At 35.7% G+C, this 26,053-nt stretch overlaps 1 protein-coding gene across 2 annotated transcripts; it reads right to left on the bottom strand.

Moving 5' to 3' along the window:
• Positions 1-410: 410 nt before the first annotated feature.
• Positions 411-25,940, bottom strand: LOC125662097 (methyltransferase-like protein 17, mitochondrial). 2 transcript variants are annotated; one of them, XM_048894292.2, is made up of 15 exons: positions 25,826-25,940; positions 23,340-23,667; positions 22,168-22,329; positions 21,486-21,609; positions 14,376-14,457; positions 14,018-14,091; positions 13,034-13,128; positions 11,652-11,725; positions 9,609-9,716; positions 7,873-7,941; positions 7,427-7,477; positions 7,013-7,105; positions 4,354-4,423; positions 1,598-1,733; positions 411-1,115 (listed from the first exon to the last, which is right to left on the bottom strand). In XM_048894292.2, the coding sequence occupies exons 1-15, from the start codon at positions 25,907-25,909 to the stop codon at positions 980-982; spliced, it is 1,686 nt and encodes a 561-aa protein (XP_048750249.1). In that variant the 5' UTR covers positions 25,910-25,940; the 3' UTR covers positions 411-979. The 2 variants fall into 2 exon arrangements, with proteins under 2 accessions (XP_048750249.1, XP_048750244.1); XM_048894287.2 differs by having other exon boundaries at positions 23,340-23,679.
• Between the last annotated feature and the right edge of the window lie 113 nt (positions 25,941-26,053).

Raw genomic sequence — 26,053 nt, forward strand, 5'->3', positions numbered from 1 at the left:
TCCCTTTAGTTTTAAAACATAAGATGAATTTACTGGATATAATGATCAGATTTATGTTTAATCAAAATTGTTTGTCTTCAGCACTTTGCTATAAGTGTGTTTTACTGTACAGTGTCTGCAACATGATATTCAATCACTGACTGACCTAGACCTGACCTTGAGAACTAAAAATCGATAGGGAACTTCTCCCCATCTTTAATTATTGTAACAAATAAAAGACCAAAATCTTAAATAAGTTTTTTTTATATGGTGTCTGTAATTTGGACATCTTTAACTAGCTCTACTGATGAAGTTACTCTTCACCTAAATCTGCTAATGAATTGACCTTTCACCTCACTCTGCTAATGAAGTGACCTTTTATCAACCTCTGCTAATTTAGCAACCTTTGACCCACCTCAATTAATGAAAAATTCTTTCCAAAACATTTATTTATGGGGCAGAAAATATTCCATGTTGCATACATGTATGTTGTTGTAACACATGCTTATTATGAATTCTTGCTTATTGTGAAATGATATTTATTTCCCTATGAGAGGAAAATAACAAAAATGTTACTAGATATAATAAACTTTGGTTTTCACTGGCCCTAAAGGTAATTCACTGTAACTGTTTTTTACTCTGTGGCCATCCTAACCAAGCTGGCTCTTAACAAAACATCACTCGAGACAGTGTGATCTTCTCAGCAGAAACAGATGCTCTATCAATACACATCAAGACTAATGAAAAGGTTGAAGCACACAAAATCCTTGATCAAACCCACTGCAATACAATGGAACAACAGTGAGTATACTTATTAATATACATGTACATGCTGCATCATACTGAAAATCACCTTGCTCATACGCCGAGATAAGTGATTCCCAACAGACGATGAAGAGATAATTATTGGATGGGCAAGCAGAACGACAACCTCATTGTTGTGCAAGACCACTTGAATATACATGTACAAGAAGAGTTTAACACTTAGTTTTTCAAACATTTATTCGCCCTCTGCATGTCCATTTCTTGTGTTGTGTGACACTTTTTTGACGTCTGTTATGTTTCTCTCATCATTCTCTACTTGTACAGGTAGTAGGTCACCACCCCGTGATTCACAGGCTATGCGGTACAATTCTCTGTAAAACAAATTGTCAGTGCAACTTCAGATTTATTTGGATAAGAAAGTTTGCTTAATACAAGTCTAGTATATTTCTTTCCCTAGTAAAGATTTGCTGTGTCTCATCAGTTTTTGCTCTACAACATTGCCTAACTTTAGACAGTGAGAGCAAAACAAACTCCACGTTCACCCTACATAAAGAGGGCAAAACAGATACCACCTAGACCCTAGACAATTATGGCACAACAGGAACCGCCTTCAAACAGACCAAAACAAGCACTTCAAAGTGAAGCATCTCATGCAAGTGAGCAAAATAAATGTGAGGTTCAATCTGATGCTATTTGCATGTATACTATCATTATACACCTACTCATTCTATTAACTTGTACCATCACTTTACTGATAGATACATGTACATCCTCAGACTTTGTTGCAAGTGGTTAATGAGACAGATGAAAATATCTCATCATGCAAAACTCCCTTTCTGTGACCATGTCTTACTTTCCATGCCTTTTCCGGCTAATTATCCTGTTCTGCAGACTGCCATCTGGGTTACACATCACACAATGAGCGATCCCCTTTTTACCTTTCCGTTTCACATCTTGGAAAACAATCCTTGGCCAGCAGTTTGTGATGTCTACAACAGAAAAACACACTTTCAAATAGACAGTTTAATGACAGCATATGAAAAAGAGGCCAATGGTCTTTAACAATCACCAGATTGTCATACAACAACAAAGACCCATGAGCCACATTGCTTATCTGAGTAAGCTTGGGCCATTGTTCAGCTGTTGTGATTTCAAAAAGATTTTTTTATCAATCTTTAATCCCATGAAAAATTTTGACCCCATATTGTGGTCCCAACTTACCCCAAAGGGATCACAACATAACTGAAAATGAATTCTTATAACACAGAAATGCCTCAACACCAATGTGACTAACATGATCTCGCTGTTCTGGATAAGACAAAGGTATGATATAAAAAGACCTTGCCATAAGAAATCTATATACAAAATATAAAATATAAAAGTTGCGGAGATTTTCAATAGGTAAGATTTTTATTAAAAGTAGGTCAAGGTCACAAGGTCAAACATTGAAGTAAAACAAGGTCTTGCCATAAAAATCTATATACAAAATATAAAAGCTTTTCCTAAAATAGTTCAGAAGATATCTATTAGGTCAGCTTTTTTAACATCTTCGCAAGCCAAGGGTTTTTGGTGCACTATGCTCAGGAGGTGACCTAAAACCCTTGACTTGCGAAGATGGTTTTTTAAGAAAGTAGGATTTTATCACAGGGTCGTCTTGTCATGAAGACTCTATATACAAACAAGAGATGTTTGTAAAACACATATGCCCCCCATGGTGCAAAATTGAAAAGGGTTATACACAAACATCATTTAATTGATAGTAGTATCATCAATTCAAAATATTGAGCAGACAATAGAGTGAATTGACCATGTGACCTAAAAATCAATAGGGGTCATCTACATCTTATGCTTGAATCTGCACTATGTCAGGAAGTTTTCATGTAAATCTTAACTTTTCTGGCCCAGTGGTTCTTGAGAAGATTTTTAAATGACCCCATCATATTTTTGCATTTTCATGATTATCTCCTCTTTGAAGGGGCATGGTCCTTTATATGGACAAACTTGAATCCCCTTCACCCATGCATGATTTGTACCATGTTTGATTGAAATTGGCCGAGTGGTTCTGGAGAAGAAGATGAAAATGTGAAAAGTTTATGACGACAACAATGACAACGGACAACAGACAAAGAGGTATAGCGCATTTGCTGACGATACGGCCAACTCAGAAATCTAAATGGAAAACACCGGTTTCCAATAATAGACTGGCGTGTTATATTTAAATATAAGGCCAATGTTTTTGATGTTTCGTTAACCAAGATAAATAACTGCCGCAGTTTAGCATTACTGACATTTATATGAGTCGTTCTTTACTTAATAAACCATTTTCCTATTTGGAATGATGAACAGTACAATATTTTCATAGACCTGTGCAACAATCCTTTTACATATGGCATTACTTAACTCACTGTTCTGACATGACTGCAGTGCCTTGAATAGATGTCATCAGTTCATTTGCCTTTGGTTGATAATTCGAGTGTTTATCTTTGCCTAAATATCATATAACAGTTGCTACATGAGTTTTTATATTTTCTTTTGAGAAGTCAAACTGTATAACAGTTCTTTTCCTCCCTTGGCCTATTTTTACTTATTACATGCTGTGCATTTGTATCCTTTTTCTTGTAGTATTTGTTTAGCTTTTCGTCAGCCACATTACGGTTTGAAATTCTTGAGCACACAGGAACATGTCAGTGTAAACAAGCGGAACTACAATGATCTCAGAATAAATTCCCCTTTTTTAAGTCGTAACTTGCAAATATTAGAAGTTATGATGAAAATGACTAATATTTGTTATAATATATGTATCACATTTAAAACACCCCCACCCCCTTCATGAAAATGACCCCAAAAAAATGAAAAGCAAAAACAAAACAAAAAAGATTTGGAAAAGTATTGGACTTGAATTCGGAATGTACGGTTTAAGTGTAAGATGACCGAGCACCTAAACCACTAGGCCACCCAGGCATGTAAGTTTAAAGGTTTAACGTTTGACAGGCTGCTAAATCTCAAGGTAAATTTTGAGAATTTTTTTTTCCATATTTTATTGATTTTCAACAAGAGGGCCACCATAAACTAAATTTCCTCAAACGGACTTATATACAGTCACAATCAAGTAAAACAATTTCAGTGTTTTATTTCTGGTTTAAGGTGGCCTTTTGCAACAGTTTGCATTTTTTTATGTCCATTACGTTACATCTACTATATACTCTATATAATCACGGTGATGTTTATGCTTATCAAATAAAGATATTATCAACATATCAATATCTTTATTAAGTAATTTGGGTAAACACAAGTATAAACTGATATTGTATAGCAGAATATTTGTAAAAAATGACATTCAAGAAAAACATATTTATGTAGGCGAAATTGCATACCAAGTGCGCTATACCCCTTTCAATCAGAAATACTCACTTGAGCCTTCGACTCAAGTGAGCTGAAAACCAATTGTGACCATTTGAAATTCTTATTTACCCTGTACAAGGTCTCTTGCTTGAAGGTCACATAACCATAGATGTTACATATCAATATGTATTTGAGAACTTGAAAATGATCAATGTTAAGCAACAGAAAAACAATAAATGATGGTGGATAAAAACAGGTCACATTTACCTTGAGCAAGGTCTCCTCGCTTGAAGGTCACATAACAATATCTTTCTGTGGCAAAAGTACTGAGCTGAGACTAGTGAAAGAAAAATGTGGAAATTTAATATATGGATTACAATACAAGCAATGTGCAGCAATGTGATCAACTACAGTACAGACCTATAACTACAGACCTATAACTACAGTACAGACCTATAACTACAATACAGACCTATAACTACAGTACAGACCTATAACTACAGTACAGACCTATAACTACAACAGTACAGACCTATAACTACAACAGTACAGACCTATAACTACAGTACAGACCTATAACTACAGTACAGACCTTTAAGTACAGTACAGACCTATAACTACAATACAGACCTATAACTACAGTACAGACCTATAACTACAGTACAGACCTATAACTACAGATCTATAACTACAGTACAGACCTATAACTACAGTACAGACCTATAACTACAGTACAGACCAATAACTACAATATAGACTTATAACTACAGTACAGACCTATAACTACAGTACAGACCTATAACTACAGTACAGACCTATAACTACAGTACAGACCTATAACTACAACAGTACAGACCTATAACTACAACAGTACAGACCTATAACTACAGTACAGACCTATAACTACAGTACAGACCTTTAAGTACAGTACAGACCTATAACTACAATACAGACCTATAACTACAGTACAGACCTATAACTACAGTACAGACCTATAACTACAGATCTATAACTACAGTACAGACCTATAACTACAGTACAGACCTATAACTACAGTACAGACCTATAACTACAGTACAGACCAATAACTACAATATAGACTTATAACTACAGTACAGACCTATAACTACAGTACAGACCTACAACTACAGACCTATACCTACAGTACAGACCTATACCTACAGTACAGACCTATAACTACAGCACAGACCTATAACTACAGACCTATACCTACAGTACAGACCTATAACTACAGTACAGACCTATAACTACAACAGTACAGACCTATAACTACAGTACAGACCTATAACTACAGACCTATACCTACAGTACAGACCTATAACTACAGTACAGACCTATAACTACAATACAAACCTATAACTACAGTACAGACCTATAACTACAGTACAGACCTATAACTACAGCACAGACCTATAACTACAGTACAGACCTATAACTACAGTACAGACCTATAACTACTACAGTACAGACCTATAACTACAGTACAGACCTATAACTACAGACCTATACCTACAGTACAGACCTATACCTACAGTACAGACCTATAACTACAGCACAGACCTATAACTACAACAGTACAGACCTATAACTACAACAGTACAGACCTATAACTACAGTACAGACCTATAACTACAATACAGACCTTTAAGTACAGTACAGACCTATAACTACAATACATACCTATAACTACAGTACAGACCTATACCTACAGTACAGACCTATAACTACAGATCTATAACTACAGTACAGACCTATAACTACAGTACAGACCTATAACTACAGTACAGACCTATAACTACAGTACAGACCTATAACTACAGTACAGACCTAAAACTACAACAGTACAGACCTATAACTACAACAGTACAGACCTATACCTACAGTACAGACCTATAACTACAGTACAGACCTATAACTACAGCACATACCTATAACTACAACAGTACAGACCTATAACTACAACAGTACAGACCTATAACTACAGTACAGACCTATAACTACAGTACAGACCTATAACTACAATACAAACCTATAACTACAGTACAGACCTATAACTACAATATAGACCTATAACTACAGCACAGACCTATAACTACAGTACAGACCTATAACTACAGTACAGACCTATAACTACAACAGTACAGACCTATAACTACAGTACAGACCTATAACTACAGACCTATACCTACAGTACAGACCTATAACTACAGTACAGACCTATAACTACAGTACAGACCTATAACTACAGATCTATAACTACAGTACAGACCTATAACTACAGTACAGACCTATAACTACAGCACAGACCTCTAACTACAGTACAGACCTATAACTACAGTACAGACCTTTAACTACAGTACAGACCTTTAACTACAGTACAAACCTTTAAGTACAATATAGACCTATAACTACAGTACAGACCTATAACTACAGTACAGACCTATAACTACAATACAGACCTTTAAGTACAGTACAGACCTTTAAGTACAGTACAGACCTATAACTACAATATAGACCTATAACTACAGTACAGACCTATAACTACAATACAGACCTTTAACTACAGTACAAACCTTTAAGTACAATATAGACCTATAACTACAGTACAGACCTATAACTACAGTACAGACCTATAACTACAATACAGACCTTTAAGTACAGTACAGACCTATAACTACAATATAGACCTATAACTACAGTACAGACCTATAACTACAGTACAGACCTATAACTACAGTACAGACCTTTAAGTACAGTACAGACCTATAACTACAATATAGACCTATAACTACAGTACAGACCTATAACTACAGTACAGACCTATAACTACAGTACAGACCTATAACTACAGTACAGACCTCTAACTACAATACTCTTGTGAACAATCAAGTAACTGTAGCAGTACCTCTCCTTCCCTCAACTGGTGATGAACTTCAAAATTACATGGCAAGGATTCAGGTTGAACTTTAAACTTTGGACAGTGTCTATTATGTGGGCACTACAAACAAACAAAAAACATTACAAGCACATTTGTACAAAATAGCAATCAAAAATCATTATAAGCACATTTGTATAAAATAGCTCACATAAAACAACATAATTACATTAGTACTAAATACTATCTTTTTTTTTGTCCAAGAAGAAATTTAATTATTGTAATGTTTTTGTCTTGACAGCCAACACATTTATTAATATAAATGTCCTTTTAAAACATTGATTTTATTAATGACTTTCAAATGTGAATAATGATGCATGTATATTGACATGTGCAATTCATTTAGTTTATACATTTTATAAACAACACAATACTTTTGCTTACAGGGGCAAAAATATTCACATCCATTTCATCAACATCGACACCCTTGTCCCTCTGAAAAAAGAGAAAAAAGTTATCTAATTATTGTATGAAGACCTATTTTTGCTACAGTTCAATTTTAGCAATTTAGCTGAAAGGCCTTGACACAAGAATTACAACTACTAAATATCATAGCTGTTTCATTATAGTTCAAAAATTGCATACAGTGATAATAAGCTTTTTGCCATATACATGTACAAACAGACAGAAAAGCTCATTTGAGGTTATAGCTCAGGTGAGTTAAAACTTGAAAGAGTGTATACATGTATATACATATACCATTCAAATACCACAGACAAATTTTATGCTGAAACTTTGGCTTAGGTGAGGTAAATCAAAAGTTACTTGCTTAATTATAAATTCAATGACAACCATTTAACAAGTTGTAAAGTCAAAATATTTGTCCCCACCCTCAAGAGCCTCCGACGAACTTCCTGAATGGCCAGAAACCCAGCGTATGTTCCCACATCAACTAACACCTGTAAGGTATAGCAAAAAGCATAAATGTAGTTACAGTGTAATATAGAAATCCGACTATTATTAACTTCCATTATTATTCACTAATCACTGATGGGAAATTCATTTGCAAATAGTAAATAAATAATCTTGTCATGAGTATAAAACGAAAGTAACCTGATATCTAAAGAAAGACATGCTAGTTAATCTCTGTTATATCTCACAAGCAAATAAAAGTTGTTAACAAGGACAAAAGTACAAAAAAATGTCCGTGACTGTCAGTCATCACTGTTAGTATGCTTTTCAATATCTTTTAAATTAACTTATTCTCTGATATTTCTTTACCAATATTAACCAAACTTTGTATATTTACTATAGATTCCTAAATATCTGCAAGGAATTTATCATCGCATAATTTTGCGAGAGGCATCACTCACAAAATAAAATTATTCACTTTTATTTTTCCATTGTTAAAATCAGTGGCGTAGCTTCCATTGAGGCAACCGAGGCAGCTGCCTCGGTAAAAAAAACCCACCTTTTACGTTGTTAAAATGCCCCTGCCTCGGTAATATTCGAACCCAAGCTACGCCTATGAAAATACATGTAAAAACTCTTTTATTAAGTACTCGCGTAAAATAAGGAATCTACAGTAAGTATGTTGTATATTTGGTTGTTGTGGTTAGGGTGTTCAATTCACAACTGGGAGGCTCAGGTTCGATCCAAGAGATGCGTTAAACCCAAGACATTTAACACAGGTAGTGATTATTCCTTCATAAAGCACCCAGGCATCGGAACTGAAAGCCACAGGTCTTTCAGATACAACCTTAATAATGGAGGTCCCATATCACGGTAGGCATGATAAAGAACACTCACTGCTACATGTATGTATGTGAGCATCATGCTTAAGGCAAACATGTGGCCAGGGATTATCCAGGGGCCAGGGCCTTCAAAGATGGGGAAAATAGCAATATTTGATTGAAATTGGGAAATTTGTTTCATACAAATGATTAAGAAAAACAAGCAAAAAGTTAACCATTTGATATTTTATTATCAATGTGGCTGGCTTAATCAAACAAGCTTTAATTTCCAGTCTTTGGCAGAGAAAAAACTGTCACAATTTTTTTGCAACAGAGTGGCACTGAGGTTGGATGGCTCCTCATGGCATATTCTCATCAATTTGCACTAGAAGTTGATAAATGATCATTTGGGAATTTTTAGGCATCATTTTGGGAAAAACACCTGCTTTTCTGCATTGGGAATGGGGCCGAATTTTGGCACTCTGCAGACCCTAAAAAAATCCCTGGTGGCAATTTATCTAAAGCTGGTGATGTCTTTACAAGAGTGATCAAATCTCAAATGAGATGTAAAACAATATACATAAACAAATTGCCATTTAATTCAAGAGATCAAAATATTTGAAATCACCACTTAAAATCTATGGATGATGCTAATCACTTTACTTGACTCAAGCATCTGAGTATGCCAGGGGTTTTATTTCATCCTTAAAGCAAAATACTGGTTTTATGCCTACATTAAAATCTACAGAATTTCATACAAATAAACAAAATGGAAATTATCCATCCTCACAATTTTGACCCCATGAAAATAAGTACATTTACAGCATTCCTTTCATTAGAATACTTTCAATACATGTAAACCATTAAAAGATAAAATACAATGAAAGGCTTACAAAATATCCCTCCGTTCTCTCCCAGAGCTCCTTTGCTAATTGCAGTCGGTTCATCTTCATGGGGAAATCCATCAAGGTAAAGGCACAAATAACCAATGAGAACCGACCCTACAAAACAAATCAAACATAAATAACCAATGAGATCCAACCCTACAAAACAAATCAAGCATAAATAACCAATAAGAACTAACCCTACAAAACAAATCAAACATAAATAACCAATGAGAACTAACCCTACAAAACCAAATCAAACATAATTCAAAACATGCATAAATAACTCAGAACTAACCCTACAAAACAAATCAAAAATACAAAATTGTTCAGACAAAATGAGTAGTCTGAATAACTAGGTAGTCTGAATAACTGAATTGTCTAAATCAATGTTCCCAACCGATGATCCTAGATTGTCCAGATAAAGAAACCCGACTAAACCCCTAGGTAAAATTTTCACCCCTACTTTAACGCCATCCTTATAGTCTTGGGGATCATTAAGGTCTTGGGGGTCATGATTTCAAGGGAAAAAATTCAAGAACTACACACGCTAAATTCGGACTCCCACCTACATTTTCAATTCATATATTTTAAAAAACTTTGCAATTTTGCTACTGATGTTGTGTTTAAATGCAAAGTAGAATCCACTAGTAATTGTGTTTTAAATTAATTAATTCCTCTTAATTTCAACTCCTTTTGATTGGGGGATAGAAAAATATGGTCCTTGAAACTGGGCTTTAAAACATCATATATTTTAAAATCCTTATTGATATCAATAAATAACCATCTAATTTGTCAAATTACTTTATATTATTGAGTAAAAATTATTAATCATTATCTTCATTTCTCATATATTAATCTTATTTGCAATTGATCACAGAGTGAACACCCTCACTGTGTTTTGGTCTATAAACATATGTCACCCTGTGAAACAATAAAAGTTTTGGTATAAATTTGCTAAATGACAATTTATGATACCTGAAAAAAGAAATTTGGGTTAAAATCAATGGAAAACAGAAAATATTTTTAAAACATTTTGTTTGAGAACTAACCCTACACAATATATCAAACATAAATCAAAACAAAGTTGTTTTTAAAATATTTTCCGTTTTCCATTGATTCCTAAAGGGAAATGTGTGATTTTAACCCAAATTATAGAGTTCTCTCTCTTTGTTTTGTCAAATAAAATCATTTAAAAAGGATAACTTTTAAAAATTGACCAGAAGGTAGGTGGCAAAACAATACTATCGTTCGCAGTTGTTATCAAACAAACAAAACAATACTATCGTTCGCAGTTGTTGAATCTACAATACATAGGGATACTTGTATGATAGCTAATATTGTCAAATTTCACCTTTGATATATATCAACCCCCCCCCCAAAAAATGAAAGAATTTTCTTAAAGAGACACTACAGCTCATTTTGCGCAAAAATCATGAAATGACAATTTTCCTAGCGCTTTCTCAATTTTTGTTGCATTGTTGAAAGTATGAACTTTGCGAAAATAACACTTATCTAAAGTTAAAAATTATCGTTTTAACGTAAAAATTAATACTTTTTGATGGCCTATACAAAAAATATCGAGTCTCCTCCTTTCAGTCTTCAGACGCATGCGCTTAGACAGTAAACAGTGCAGCATGTCATCCAGTGAGAGAAAGAGTAGTTGATAGATCTAGAATTTTGACAGATTCTGTGAGAAAAGAGGTAAAAATAGAATGAGATAAAACTCATACGTGAAATAAAATTTACCATGGTATCAGTTTGACCGTTGGAAAACAAAGAGTTCGGAGAAACCCATGTAACTCAGTGGCAGATCTAGGATTTCCGAAAGGGGTGTGAAAGTCAAATATTAGCCACAGTAATCGGCCATTCTGGTGCAAAATTTGGATTTTCATTCAAAATCTGTGGCGTAAAAAGGGAGGGGGATCCTGTGACCCCTGATAGAAACAATAATGAAGGTATTTGTGGTAAGTCTTCTCATTTCAATTCTGACACACAATATGATGCATTATCTATGATTGGGTGATTTATTTGTAGATTACACAAACTTACACTTTGCAGTGTTGGTAGCTTGTCCCTGAAGTACACATTGGGGATCACCATGCTTTGTCGGTTTTCATCACCCTCTAAACATAAACAATTACATTCACTAAATCATTTACATCTGTATATCAAAATTCTGTTTAAGGAGGAATAACACATCTAGATTATTCACACAGAAGTACAATATCTTAGCAAAAATAAAAACTTAAATATTTTTTGGGGTACTTAAATTTAATCATTTGTGTAGTACAGTGGATTAAAGCTGGCAATCTATTGAGTCCTGCAAGGGTTATCATTTTCTCCTTGAGACTTTACACTAAAATTGCAATTGTTTGCTACATATCAGACAAATCTTAAAATTTCCTACACCAAAGCTCTATTACAAATATCCCATAATATTCATTTTTGATTGGTGTGTTATACTCCCTTAACAGGAAATATTCACAGAATATCCAGTCACTCTCAGCTCAGGAAATTTTGTGACAAATCCACTCTAAGATCTAAAGTCTTGCATCTTCTACCTCAAAGTTGCATCTTTACAACAACAACAAAATGATGAATTCCATAGGAACTAAGTCTCATCTTTGATATGTTTGTAAGCAATTTCTCAAATATGAGTAACTAAATTAGGGAGCAACTATCTTCTCAACTGAGTTTTACCAACGACGCGTTAGTGGAGCCGTTAAAACGGATGTTTATGTCCATTACATCAACATTAACCATCGTAAATAACAAACAAAATCGTTATTCCCATTCTAATGCAATTTACGCATTTTGTTTGATATTTATGTCTTATTTCATTGAGTCTGGACTATTTGTTATACTGTATGAAATATATTACAAAATGTTTTTCAATGTTTGTTTAATAGCCTCAAACATCCGTGCATTAGCCAATCAAAATGCAGATTACAAAACAGCTGCATTAGAATAGACAATGGCATATTCCATTATTTTGATGATCATTGTTTTTGGTTTCAACAAGCATTTTAAGTCCTGTAGAAATGCTAAAAAAAAAAAATAATGATAAGTGTGTTGGGGGGATGGGTGTAATAGGTGATGGTGGATGGTGGATGGTCATGGTACGTGTGTGTGAAAGCATGTTTTCATTCATTTCCTGAGAAAGTGCACGTTTAATTCCACAGAAGATAAATAAAGAGTTGTCTTTGAATTCTGCAGGCAATCAAACTAGGTTACAGAAAATGTCTAATCAAACTAGGTTACAGAAAATGTCTAGAGACAATATATTTAATTCCCCATGTTGTACCAGTGGTCTCACTCATTCCACTAGTTATTTATTTCAATAAGCTGTGCACCAGTATTCCTTGTGAATTTTACACGACTATGTACTGGCTCATGCTGACAGTGTTCATTTCCTCTCATTGAATAATTACCTTTCAGTATGCGAGCAGCCATCTTGTTCATTTCCATGGAGTTGTCCACACAGTAAAACTGTTTAACAGACTGGGGCCAGATACTGTTGGTTGCCCTGCACAAAATAACAGAATGATGATGTACACAATATTCACTCCAAAAGACATTTATCCAAACATACACACATCTCAACTTTTGCTGAAGGTTGTTTATATCTTGCTAAATTCAAAAATTTTTAAATTTTGAAAAATTGCAGCTTTTATGTTCCCGAGATTTTTAACTTGGCTCAATCTTGACTGGGGGAAGGGTGGTTACCAACTGAAAACACTAAAAAAAATCATATAGGTATTTTTCACCTTCTTACTGTACACAGAAATGATAAATGATAATCAAGGTAAAATGTCTGCAGAAATACCCTTATAATCTCTAACTATTTCCTAATTATCTTTCCTTGAAAATGGACCCATTACTTGAACAAACTTAAAGGCCCTTTACCTAAGAACACTTTATGGCAAGTTTGATTTAAAATGACCCTGTGATTCTTGAGAGCATTTTTAAAAGGTAACATTCATTTTTTCATGATCTCCTCTTTGATGAGAGTGCAGCCCTTCATTGGAACAAACAAGAATCCCCTCCCAAAAAGTCTGGTTGCTTTTGAAAATTGACATCAAATTATTCATAATAAGCATCTCCCCTTTAAAGAAAGTGTCACTGTGGCCCTTCATTTGAACTCAAATACCCTTTACCCGAGGCTAATATTTTGTGTGCCACATTTGGTTCAATTTGGCCCAGGAGACATTAATTATGTGGAAAGTTTTAAAATGATAATGCTGACAGACATTGGACAAAGTTTGATCAGGACAGCTCACTTGAGATTTTGGCTGAATTGAACTAAAACTTGCAAAATACACCACAAAATTAACATTAATCATAACTAAATTGGATTAAGGGAGATAATTTTTGATGACCTTGACCCTGATATGCTAGAATCCTTGACATCTTACCATACAGCAGATCCGATTCCTGACCCCATGTTTAACACAGTCTCAGGCACAAAGTTGGGATCTCGCTTCTTAATCTGCACCAAAAAAATTGTCAAAGTACAAACAGGCCAGCTTTATCAGATCATATTACCAGTAAGTCTGCTCAAAGCAAGATAGATCTTTTAAAAACATACCATTTTGAAACAGTGGGAATTCATGGATAAATCTTAAATAAGAATATCACTCAGAGTTTCATGCTAAAATTTTCGTACGAATTCCATCACTTTCTGATTACGCAACATATCAATATTATAATTCACAAATTACACCTCACCTAATGTTGTGTGACAATGATAAAGACTTCTGTGAGAATCCATACCTCTGTCAGACATTGGTTTAGAATGCTGTAATTTGGAATCATCCTGGCATATGTGTACTTCAGAGCAAACTCCCAGTCATATCTGTAAACACAGCAATACTCAACACAGCAATACTCAACACAGCAATACTCAACATGGCAACAGCTGAGAATATTCAACACAGCAATACATTACACAACAGCAGAGAATATTCAACACAGCAATACATTACACAACAGCAGAGAATATTCAACACAGCAATACATTACACAACAGCAGAGAATATTCAACACAGCAATACATTACACAACAGCAGAGAATATTCAACACAGCAATACATTACACAACAGCAGAGAATATTCAACACAGCAATACTCAACATGGCAATACTCAACATGGCAACAGCTGAGAATATTCAACACAGCAATACATTACACAACAGCAGAGAATATTCAACACAGCAATACATTACACAACAGCAGAGAATATTCAACACAGCAATACATTACACAACAGCAGAGAATATTCAACACAGCAATACTCAACATGACAACAGCTGAGAATATTCAACACAGCAATACATTACACAACAGCAGAGAATATTCAACACAGCAATACATTACACAACAGCAGAGAATATTCAACACAGCAATACATTACACAACAGCAGAGAATATTCAACACAGCAATACTCAACATGACAACAGCTGAGAATATTCAACACAGCAATACATTACACAACAGCAGAAAATATTCAACACAGCAATACTCAACATGGCAATACTCAACATGGCAACAGCTGAGAATATTCAACACAGCAATACATTACACAACAACAGCAGAGAATATTCAACACAGCAATACACTACATGACAACAGCAGAGAATATTCAACACAGCAATACACAACATGACAGCAGCAAAGAATATTCAACACAGCAATACTCAACATGACAGCAGCAGAGAATGTTCTCCAACCTTGATCTGGTAGTATTCGATGACAGAATAAGTTTTATTATTAAGTCATTATTGTTGTACATAACAGAAGCTGAAATAAGTTTTTGACTGACAGTATTTCAATAAGAAGATGTGTTTGTGAAACACTGATGCCCCTGTATGGCAGCAAAGTAATTCTGGTACCAAAAGAGGCCGTGTCACAAGGAATGCATCTCTAACCATTCAAAAGTTACGGCCAATGCTAAAGTTTTAGCAGATGAACAGACAAATGAACAGATGCACCAAGACTCATAGACCCCTGAGTCTCTGATTATAGAGAACATCAAAGACAAGTATTTTTCAGTATTCAATGCGTTGTACCAGGTGTTAATTTACACCTACTCCCCTTTCAATCATTTCATATATTGTATCTTTTGTTAAATTTGATCTACTTCCCTTTTTACCACAGTATGTATTGTACCTGGTACATGTATCAACTTCACTGACTTCTCTTTCCATCATTTGACATACTTTAATTTAAACAGTACATGTATTATGAACAAGAGGCCCAGGGGCCTTATAGGTCACCTGAGTATCATGTAACAACCTTCCAATGTTTGAATTAGGTTTGTGTTTAAATATAAGAATTTTACTTTTGGATGGAAGAAACATTGAATACCTATGTGGTCAGCCCCACCTTAGCACCAGAACCCCTGACCCAGGGGCCATAAATTTCAGTTTTGAAAGAAGCATCCTTGATCATCATTATCATACTATTAGTTTGTCTACTTAATACCCAGCAGCAGAGGAGAAGATTTTCAAAGAAATAAAATGCATTTTCACTATATGATCAATAGGGCCCCACCCTAATACCAGAACCCCTGACCCAGGGGCCATGAATTTCACAATCTTGAAAGAGGCATCCTTGCTCATCATAACCATGCTATTGGTTTGTCTACTGAATACCCAAGGACAGAGAAGAAGATTTTCAAAGAAATAATGCATTTTCACTATATGACTTATAGAGCCCCACCCTAGCACCAGAACCCCTGATCCAGGGGCCATGAATTTCACAAATTTTAACAAGAGGTACTGTGAGCAATGCTCACTAAGAATACCCCCCGCTTACCCCAATCTCCCAAAGGGTGTTGGTAATAGGTATAAACTACCTCTTTTCTGAGTGTTGCTACTTCGATGTCCAGTGCGCATGACCTTTGACCTTTTGACCCCAAAATCGATAGGGAACATCTTCATCCCATGGGTAGTCCATATGTATGATATGGTGACTGTAGGTGGAAAGGATAACGCTTTAGAGCCCGGAAACCATATTGCTACTTCAATGTCCAGTGCGCTTGACCTTTGACCTTTTGACCCCAAAATCGATAGGGAACATCTTCATCCCATGGGTAGTCCATATATATGATATGGTGACGGTAGGTGGAAAGGATAATGCTTTAGAGCCCGGAAACCATTGCGTCTACAGACGGACGGACGGACAGACGGACAACCCGATTCCAGTATACCCCCCCCCCACAACTTGTTGCGGGGGGTATAAAGAGGCATCCTTGCTCATCATTACCATGCTATTAGTTTGTCTACTTAATACCCAGAGACAGAGAAGAAGATTTTCAAAGAATTTCTACATTTTCACTATATGACCAATAGAGCCCCACCCTAACACAAGAACTCCTGCCCCAGGGGCCATGAATTTCACAATTTTGGTAGAGGGCTCAACGCTCATTATAATTATGCCCACAGTTTGGCTTCTTGATGTCCAGGAGTAAAGAAGAAGATTTTTTAAAATTACACTCATTTTGATGGTTTTTGCCCCACCCCTCAGGCCCCAGGGGGGCAGGGACCATAAATTTCACAATTTTTGTTCCCCTCCACCCACAGATGCTATATATATAAAAATTGGTTGAAATTGGTTCAGGGATTTCAGAGAAGAAGCTGAAAATGTTCAAATGTTAACGCACGACGCACGACACACGACGACGGACAAAAACAGATAGCAATAGGTCACCTGAATGAATTCAGGTGACCTAATAACTTAATAAGGATTAAGCAGCAGGCAATGCCTATACAAGCCTTGTCCTTTAAGTTACACAGACAGACTTTCATGCATTGTACATAGTGTTAATATGACATGCATAAAAACCTGCAATGATAATCATTGTACACAAAAACACTGAAGCAACTTGTAAGTTTTCTGATGTGTCATTTATAGTACACTCCTTTGATATCTGCGATGATCTATTTCAGCGGATCACTAAGTACAATTGATATCTAGAGTGATTTCCTTAAATGTCTGCAGTTGTAAATCGTACATTGTAACTCCCTTTTGACATTACTTTAAGAAAGGTCTGTTGCAGTGCATCCTTTGGAGTTCAGTTACTCACATTTGATATCTGTCATGACTTATTTCATAGGTTTGTTGGGGTGAGTGATTCTGTGATGACTTTATGAGTTTGTTGTGGTGAGTGGTTTTTGTGCTGACTTTATGAGTTTGTTGTGGTGTGTGGTTCTGTGATGACTTTATGAGTTTGTTGTGGTGAGTGGTTCTGTGATGACTTTATGAGTTTGTTGTGGTGTGTGGTTCTGTGATGACTTTATGAGTTTGTTGTGGTGTGTGGTTCTGTGATGACTTTATGAGTTTGTTGTGGTGAGTGATTATGTGATGACTTTATGAGTTTGTTGTGGTGATTCTGTGATGACTTTATGAGTGTGTTGTGGTGTGTGGTTCTGTGATGACTTTATGAGTTTGTTGTGGTGTGTGGTTCTGTGATGACTTTATGAGTTTGTTGTGGTGATTCTGTGATGACTTTATGAGTTTGTTGTGGTGATTCTGTGATGACTTTATGAGTTTGTTGTGGTGTGTGGTTCAGTGATGACTTTATGAGTTTGTTGTGGTGAGTGATTCTGTGCTGACTTTATGAGTTTGTTGTGGTGAGTGATTCTGTGATGACTTTATGAGTTTGTTGTGGTGAGTGATTATGTGATGACTTTATAAGTTTGTTGTGGTGAGTGGTTCTGTGCTGACTTTATGAGTTTGTTGTGGTGAGTGATTATGTGATGACTTTATGAGTTTGTTGTGGTGTGTGGTTCTGTGATGACTTTATGAGTTTGTTGTGGTGAGTGATTATGTGATGACTTTATGAGTTTGTTGTGGTGTGTGGTTCTGTGATGACTTTATGAGTTTGTTGTGGTGAGTGATTCTGTGATGACTTTATGAGTTTGTTGTGGTGATTCTGTGATGACTTTATGAGTTTGTTGTGGTGAGTGGTTCTGTGATGACTTTATGAGTTTGTTGTGGTGAGTGGTTCTGTGATGACTTTATGAGTTTGTTGTGGTGAGTGATTATGTGATGACTTTATGAGTTTGTTGTGGTGTGTGGTTATGTGATGACTTTATGAGTTTGTTGTGGTGAGTGATTATGTGATGACTTTATGAGTTTGTTGTGGTGTGTGGTTCTGTGATGACTTTATGAGTTTGTTGTGATGAGTGATTATGTGATGACTTTATGAGTTTGTTGTGGTGATTCTGTGATGACTTTATGAGTTTGTTGTGGTGAGTGGTTCTGTGATGACTTTATGAGTTTGTTGTGGTGAGTGGTTCTGTGAAGACTTTATGAGTTTGTTGTGGTGAGTGGTTCTGTGAAGACTTTATGAGTTTGTTGTGGTGAGTGGTTCTGTGATGACTTTATGAGTTTGTTGTGGTGAGTGGTTCTGTGATGACTTTATGAGTTTGTTGTGGTGAGTGGTTCTGTGCTGACTTTATGAGTTTGTTGTGGTGATTCTGTGCTGACTTTATGAGTTTGTTGTGGTGATTCTGTGATGACTTTATGAGTTTGTTGTGGTGTGTGGTTCTGTGATGACTTTATGAGTTTGTTGTGGTGTGTGGTTCTGTGATGACTTTATGAGTTTGTTGTGGTGAGTGGTTCTGTGATGACTTTATGAGTTTGTTGTGGTGAGTGGTTCTGTGATGACTTTATGAGTTTGTTGTGGTGAGTGGTTCTGTGATGACTTTATGAGTTTGTTGTGGTGATTCTGTGATGACTTTATGAGTTTGTTGTGGTGTGTGGTTCTGTGATGACTTTATGAGTTTGTTGTGGTGAGTGGTTCTGTGCTGACTTTATGAGTTTGTTGTGGTGAGTGGTTCTGTGATGACTTTATGAGTTTGTTGTGGTGATTCTGTGATGACTTTATGAGTTTGTTGTGGTGAGTGGTTCTGTGATGACTTTATGAGTTTGTTGTGGTGGTTCTGTGATGACTTTATGAGTTTGTTGTGGTGTGTGGTTCTGTGCTGACTTTATGAGTTTGTTGTGGTGAGTGGTTCTGTGATGACTTTATGAGTTTGTTGTGGTGATTCTGTGATGACTTTATGAGTTTGTTGTGGTGATTCTGTGATGACTTTATGAGTTTGTTGTGGTGTGTGGTTCTGTGATGACTTTATGAGTTTGTTGTGGTGAGTGGTTCTGTGATGACTTTATGAGTTTGTTGTGGTGAGTGGTTCTGTGATGACTTTATGAGTTTGTTGTGGTGATTCTGTGATAACTTTATGAGTTTGTTGTGGTGTGTGGTTCTGTGATGACTTTATGAGTTTGTTGTGGTGAGTGGTTCTGTGATGACTTTATGAGTTTGTTGTGGTGAGTGGTTCTGTGATGACTTTATGAGTTTGTTGTGGTGATTCTGTGATGACTTTATGAGTTTGTTGTGGTGAGTGGTTCTGTGATGACTTTATGAGTTTGTTGTGGTGATTCTGTGATGACTTTATGAGTTTGTTGTGGTGTGTGGTTCTGTGATGACTTTATGAGTTTGTTGTGGTGTGTGGATCTGTGATGACTTTATGAGTTTGTTGTGGTGATTCTGTGATGACTTTATGAGTTTGTTGTGGTGAGTGGTTCTGTGCTGACTTTATGAGTTTGTTGTGGTGTGTGGTTCTGTGATGACTTTATGAGTTTGTTGTGGTGTGTGGTTCTGTGATGACTTTATGAGTTTGTTGTGGTGATTCTGTGATGACTTTATGAGTTTGTTGTGGTGAGTGGTTCTGTGATGACTTTATGAGTTTGTTGTGGTGATTCTGTGATGACTTTATGAGTTTGTTGTGGTGAGTGATTATGTGATGACTTTATGAGTTTGTTGTGGTGTGTGGTTCTGTGATGACTTTATGAGTTTGTTGTGGTGAGTGATTCTGTGATGACTTTATGAGTTTGTTGTGGTGAGTGATTCTGTGATGACTTTATGAGTTTGTTGTGGTGAGTGGTTCTGTGATGACTTTATGAGTTTGTTGTGGTGTGTGGTTCTGTGATGACTTTATGAGTTTGTTGTGGTGAGTGATTATGTGATGACTTTATGAGTTTGTTGTGGTGAGTGATTATGTGATGACTTTATGAGTTTGTTGTGGTGATTCTGTGATGACTTTATGAGTTTGTTGTGGTGAGTGGTTCTGTGATGACTTTATGAGTTTGTTGTGGTGTGTGGTTCTGTGATGACTTTATGAGTGTGTTGTGGTGAGTGGTTCTGTGATGACTTTATGAGTTTGTTGTGGTGAGTGATTCTGTGATGACTTTATGAGTTTGTTGTGGTGTGTGGATCTGTGATGACTTTATGAGTTTGTTGTGGTGTGTGGATCTGTGATGACTTTATGAGTTTGTTGTGGTGTGTGGATCTGTGATGACTTTATAAGTTTGTTGTGGTGATTCTGTGATGACTGTATGAGTTTGTTGTGGTGAGTGGTTCTGTGATGACTTTATGAGTTTGTTGTGGTGTGTGGTTCTGTGATGACTTTATGAGTTTGTTGTGGTGAGTGATTCTGTGCTGACTTTATGAGTTTGTTGTGGTGAGTGGTTCTGTGCTGACTTTATGAGTTTGTTGTGGTGAGTGATTCTGTGATGACTTTATGAGTTTGTTGTGGTGTGTGGTTCTGTGCTGACTTTATGAGTTTGTTGTGGAGAGTGATTCTGTGATGACTTTATGAGTTTGTTGTGGTGAGTGGTTCTGTGCTGACTTTATGAATTTGTTGTGGTGTGTGATTCTGTGATGACTTTATGAGTTTGTTGTGGTGAGTGGTTCTGTGCTGACTTTATGAATTTGTTGTGGTGAGTGGTTCAGTGATGACTTTATGAGTTTGTTGTGGTGAGTGATTCTGTGATGACTTTATGAGTTTGTTGTGGTGAGTGAATCTGTCATGACTTACGTTATAGGTTTGTTGTGGTGAGTGGTTCGTCGTAACTCTCGTTTGATATTATCCAGAATGTTCAACCTAATCTGCCTCAGCTCCTGTTCATCTTCTTCAGTCAGAGAATCTTTGGCGACTAATGCTAAGTAAGGAAAACAAAGAAATATATGTATTCAATTTGTGTGACATTGTTTAGTAACAATTGCAATCATTTAACTGAACAATACTGATGTCAGCAGATATGATCAGTACAACATTTTTGGATGAAAATCCCTAACGAAACAACAAACATTTTTCATGCTAAAATCACAGAAATGATCCATACTGTAAGCATAATAAGATAACTCAGTAATACTGAATTTCTTTAAACTAGTGCTGTGATTCTTTACAGGTGTACAGAACTCCGATTTATAACTTTTTAACTCTCTGACTTTGACTTTCATTTGATGATCTTGGGTTCCAGCTGTTTGGTTTTAGTTGTCAGAGCTGTACCTACTCTCTAACTTTATCCGTTGTTTGGCAACCCCTGTGCTGTTTGGTTTTAGTTGTCAGAGCTGTACCTACTCTCTAACTTTATCCGTTGTTTGACAACCCCTGTGCTGTTTGGTTTTAGTTGTCAGAGCTGTACTTACCCTCTAACTTTGTCTGTTGTTTGACAACCCCTGTGCTGTTTGGTTTTAGTTGTCAGAGCTGTACCTACCCTCTAACTTTGTCCGTTGTTTGACTGACAACTTCTGTATGACCTTGGGTTCTAGTTGTTTGGCTTTAGTTGTCAGCGCTGTGACTGTCTCTGGCAGTCTTCGGGACATCAGTTGTTTGTACAGCTTCATTCCATCCTCACCCAGTGTTGTGTAAGCAGAATCTAGAAAGAATATCAATTCTTTCATTAAAGTATGCAAATACTGTCATAAATAAAGGAGAAAATCTTGTTTATGTAGTATATGTACATATTTTTAAAATTACCCAGTAGCTGTGCAATTTGTCGCCGAGTTTTATCAAGCTTTTAAATATTACTATCCATTTCATATTCAAGGGGAATTTTGAGGATGCAGGCATGAGATCCCAGGAGAATATCAGAAATAAGCCTTCTCACATTACAGTGTATAATATCTATAATATTGGATTCTGATAATAATAGAAAATTATAGTAAAATGTGTAAAAAGAGAATTTTGTCATAATTTATATACAATTTTCGAGGGAAATGTTTTACTTGTAAAAGAGGAAATAATTCTTTGTCAAATGGGGAAAGGTATCCTTTACCAGTAGTTAAAAGAACCCTGATAGATCCATGTGTCATGTTTTCTTTGTTGTGATTCAGGCTGAATGTATTGGATGCCAAATTATGTATCAACCCACGTGCCTCGTGTCAAGGTGAAAGTGATTAACCAATACACTCTCTGGACAGTAAATATGCAGATGTATATACTTAACCTCATATTGGTAATCAAAGCTCATTATGAACAATTGATAGAAATAAATCAATGGTCTGGACACCATTCCCCCTATAAGTTAAGTTGATTCAGCTGGCAGACATGTAGTACTTATATCAGTTATATGTAAGAGAACTAGTCAGAGGAATCTAGAATGAGTATGCCATCCTGTTTTAGGATAGATGATATTTTTGGCAATAATTGGTAACCACTTCATATAATATTACTTTGATAATTTAGAGCAAGCTCTTTTATATATTACAACATTAAGGATCTGAATGGTAGTCAAACTACAATTCTTCACTAATTATCAATGAATTAATCCCTAGTAATCTTGAATGTTTACAAAAACAATAAAATGTCTATCATAAGAATGTTTGATATTTCATGTATATATATATATATATATATATATATATGACTTTGATATTTTTGTTATACCTCTGTATATTATATCCAGGGCCTTCTCCATCATCTTGGGGATTTCGATGACATTTTTTGGCCTCATGACCCCTGGGTGTTTTTTGAATTTGAAGCCTCTTTCTGTGACTGGGATTCTCTGCATGGCAGCAGGATCTGCCCTGGCCTGGTATGGGAATGGCTGGGGGGAACCCAGAATTATCGAATTATCCGGCTTAGTGTTATCATCCCGTACCTCTAAAAAATGTCTCGACAATTCACTGAATGGATCCTCCTCAAATGTCTCCTCTTTTGACACGATGTAGTCATTTTGAATATCATCGACTGTTTTATGTTCGCTACGTCTTATCTGCAAAGATGGCTATTGCCAAGTCTTGACTCAATACATCATGTTACTATATACATAGTCTGAAATGTCTGAAGCAATTTCTAAGTGGTTTTAAGGAGGCATATGGTCAGTGTTCATGGCTTTAGTGAATCAGGCATCATTTTTACCAGCAAGAAAGATGGAGTACATATTTAAGCAATCTGATTAAAATCAGCTCCTTGATCCGCTCGTCTTTTTTTTTTATGACACTACACGAGTAACGGATTGAGGAGCTGATTTTAATCAGATTGATATTTATGTTACAGATCCTCTCAAATATTTGTTGGTCTCGATGTAATGGACAAGAGTCAATTTCAAACACTGCACGTGCATCAATCTGATTAAAATTAGATCACTTACAAGTAGTTCACTACAAGGGTACCTAACCACATAGGACTCATCACGTTTTGGTGATATACAATGCGTAATAATAGTCTGAGCCAGGTTTAAGACTCTCATTCATATTACGTAAAAAAAATTATATGGTGCAGACAGTAACACATTAAGTATATACCAATCGATATACAGAATACAACAGTTTTGAGACTGAGTGGACCTAAAGTCAGTGAGGAAGATAATAAAATGTATTAAAAGCGGCTTCTCTTTAAATATGTAAATGTAGGAAATATAAAATACTATCGAAAATATTTTTTTTACTAAAGTGGAAACATAAAACAATGTCATATTTTCAAGTAATATCCTGGATATGAATCTGATACGTACGAGCAACAAGATAGCGAGATATAATAAGAATCCTGTGCTTATCATTTACTTAGTTTGTGTATCAGTCAATTTGGGTGATGAAACTGCATATATGAGAAACTTACTGAGCAGATTCACTTATGCAGTGATGAATATTTGTCCCACTCCAGCATGTAAACAAATTGTTTTGTGCCTTATTATGTACAAGAGTTCTTGTCACATGCTACATGGTCATTGAGAATGGAAATGGGATACAATTATTTAACATACAAGATACAAATTGCAATTTGAAATATCTTTAAATAGAGCACCAAAATAGCAATGAACTCTTAGATAAACATAACTCCCCTAAGCGAAGATATATCTAATATATAAAGCACAGAAAATTTCACATTATTTTCTTTGGATCATACAAGATATACACATTGCATTTGAATTTTTTATGACTTTCCTAGATGGTCGAGCAGTCTAGCGTGCCGGTCACATGCTGCTAAAAGATTTGGTTCCATATGTAGTGAACTTCTCTGTGCTTTATTCTAAATACATGTACTTCTTCACTTTGGATAGTTATATATATTCAAAAGTTCACTGTGCTTTATAAAATATTTCAAATGCAATGTGTATCTTGTATGATCATCTTAAATGTACGTCAAATGCCTGTATCCCATTTCCATTCTCAATGACCATGTAGCTTGTGACAGTGTGGCACAAATTCTAGGACTGAAACAATTTACCGAAATATCAATACTGTTCAATATAAATGTTCGATTCAGTGTTCAATTCATTGCCGCTATCTCAGTTCGATTCGTTGTTTGAAATCGGGTTTGGTAAAATACATCGGGCTTGACTTGTACTTAATATTTTTAAATGCACAAAGGACTAAATGGCATCCAATAATGGTCAAACTGTTGTTAGCCTTCAAGTCTAACAAAAAAATTAATGAACTTATCAGCTTATTGAAACTATATACAGAGCTAACAGGCATCTTACCATTTGGTGGTTTGGTAACAGTTCACTTTTGAAATTGTGACCGTCAATCTTCGTAATTAATTTTTTCTTCAGAGTTATCATTGGTTTCTTCTATAAAATGTATCGTATTGAAAATATTGAATCGTGGTATAGGTATTACCATCTACTATAGTATAGGGGGCATGTTCCCAACCTGTTTAAAACAATTGAGCCAGGACCAAATCATTTAAAATTGCGACATGGTGTAGCTTGTGTACATTGTGTATAAAGTACCTGTATGTTGAAATTACTTTCTCGCAAGTTGTGAGTCAAACGCGTAGCATATCTACAGACTACACTGCTGACACAAAAATGTCAAAATGGTAAACAGTCTGTGGAGTATAAATAGGGTCCAGATTTAAGTTTGGAATCATGAAATCACTTAGCTTTGCTACGAAAATACTACATTTAGCTCTGTAAATCTGCAAACCTGTAGTTGGCCCTTTGTTTGCTGAAATCGCGAACACACTCGACAAATTCGGGCTGACATGATTTGACTGAAGGGCGCCGCCATGTTTATTTATATTTTTCTCTCTCTCTGCAATTTAAAACCATTTCCGGAAGAACTCTAATACCCGAATTACTTTTAATCTAGAAACATGTATTTAACATTTCCTAAAAGCTCTACTTTCTGTTTGTTTGATATGATATCATGATA

Source organism: Ostrea edulis, chromosome 1 (assembly GCF_947568905.1).
Source record: "Ostrea edulis chromosome 1, xbOstEdul1.1, whole genome shotgun sequence".
Classification (NCBI taxonomy): domain Eukaryota; kingdom Metazoa; phylum Mollusca; class Bivalvia; order Ostreida; family Ostreidae; genus Ostrea; species Ostrea edulis.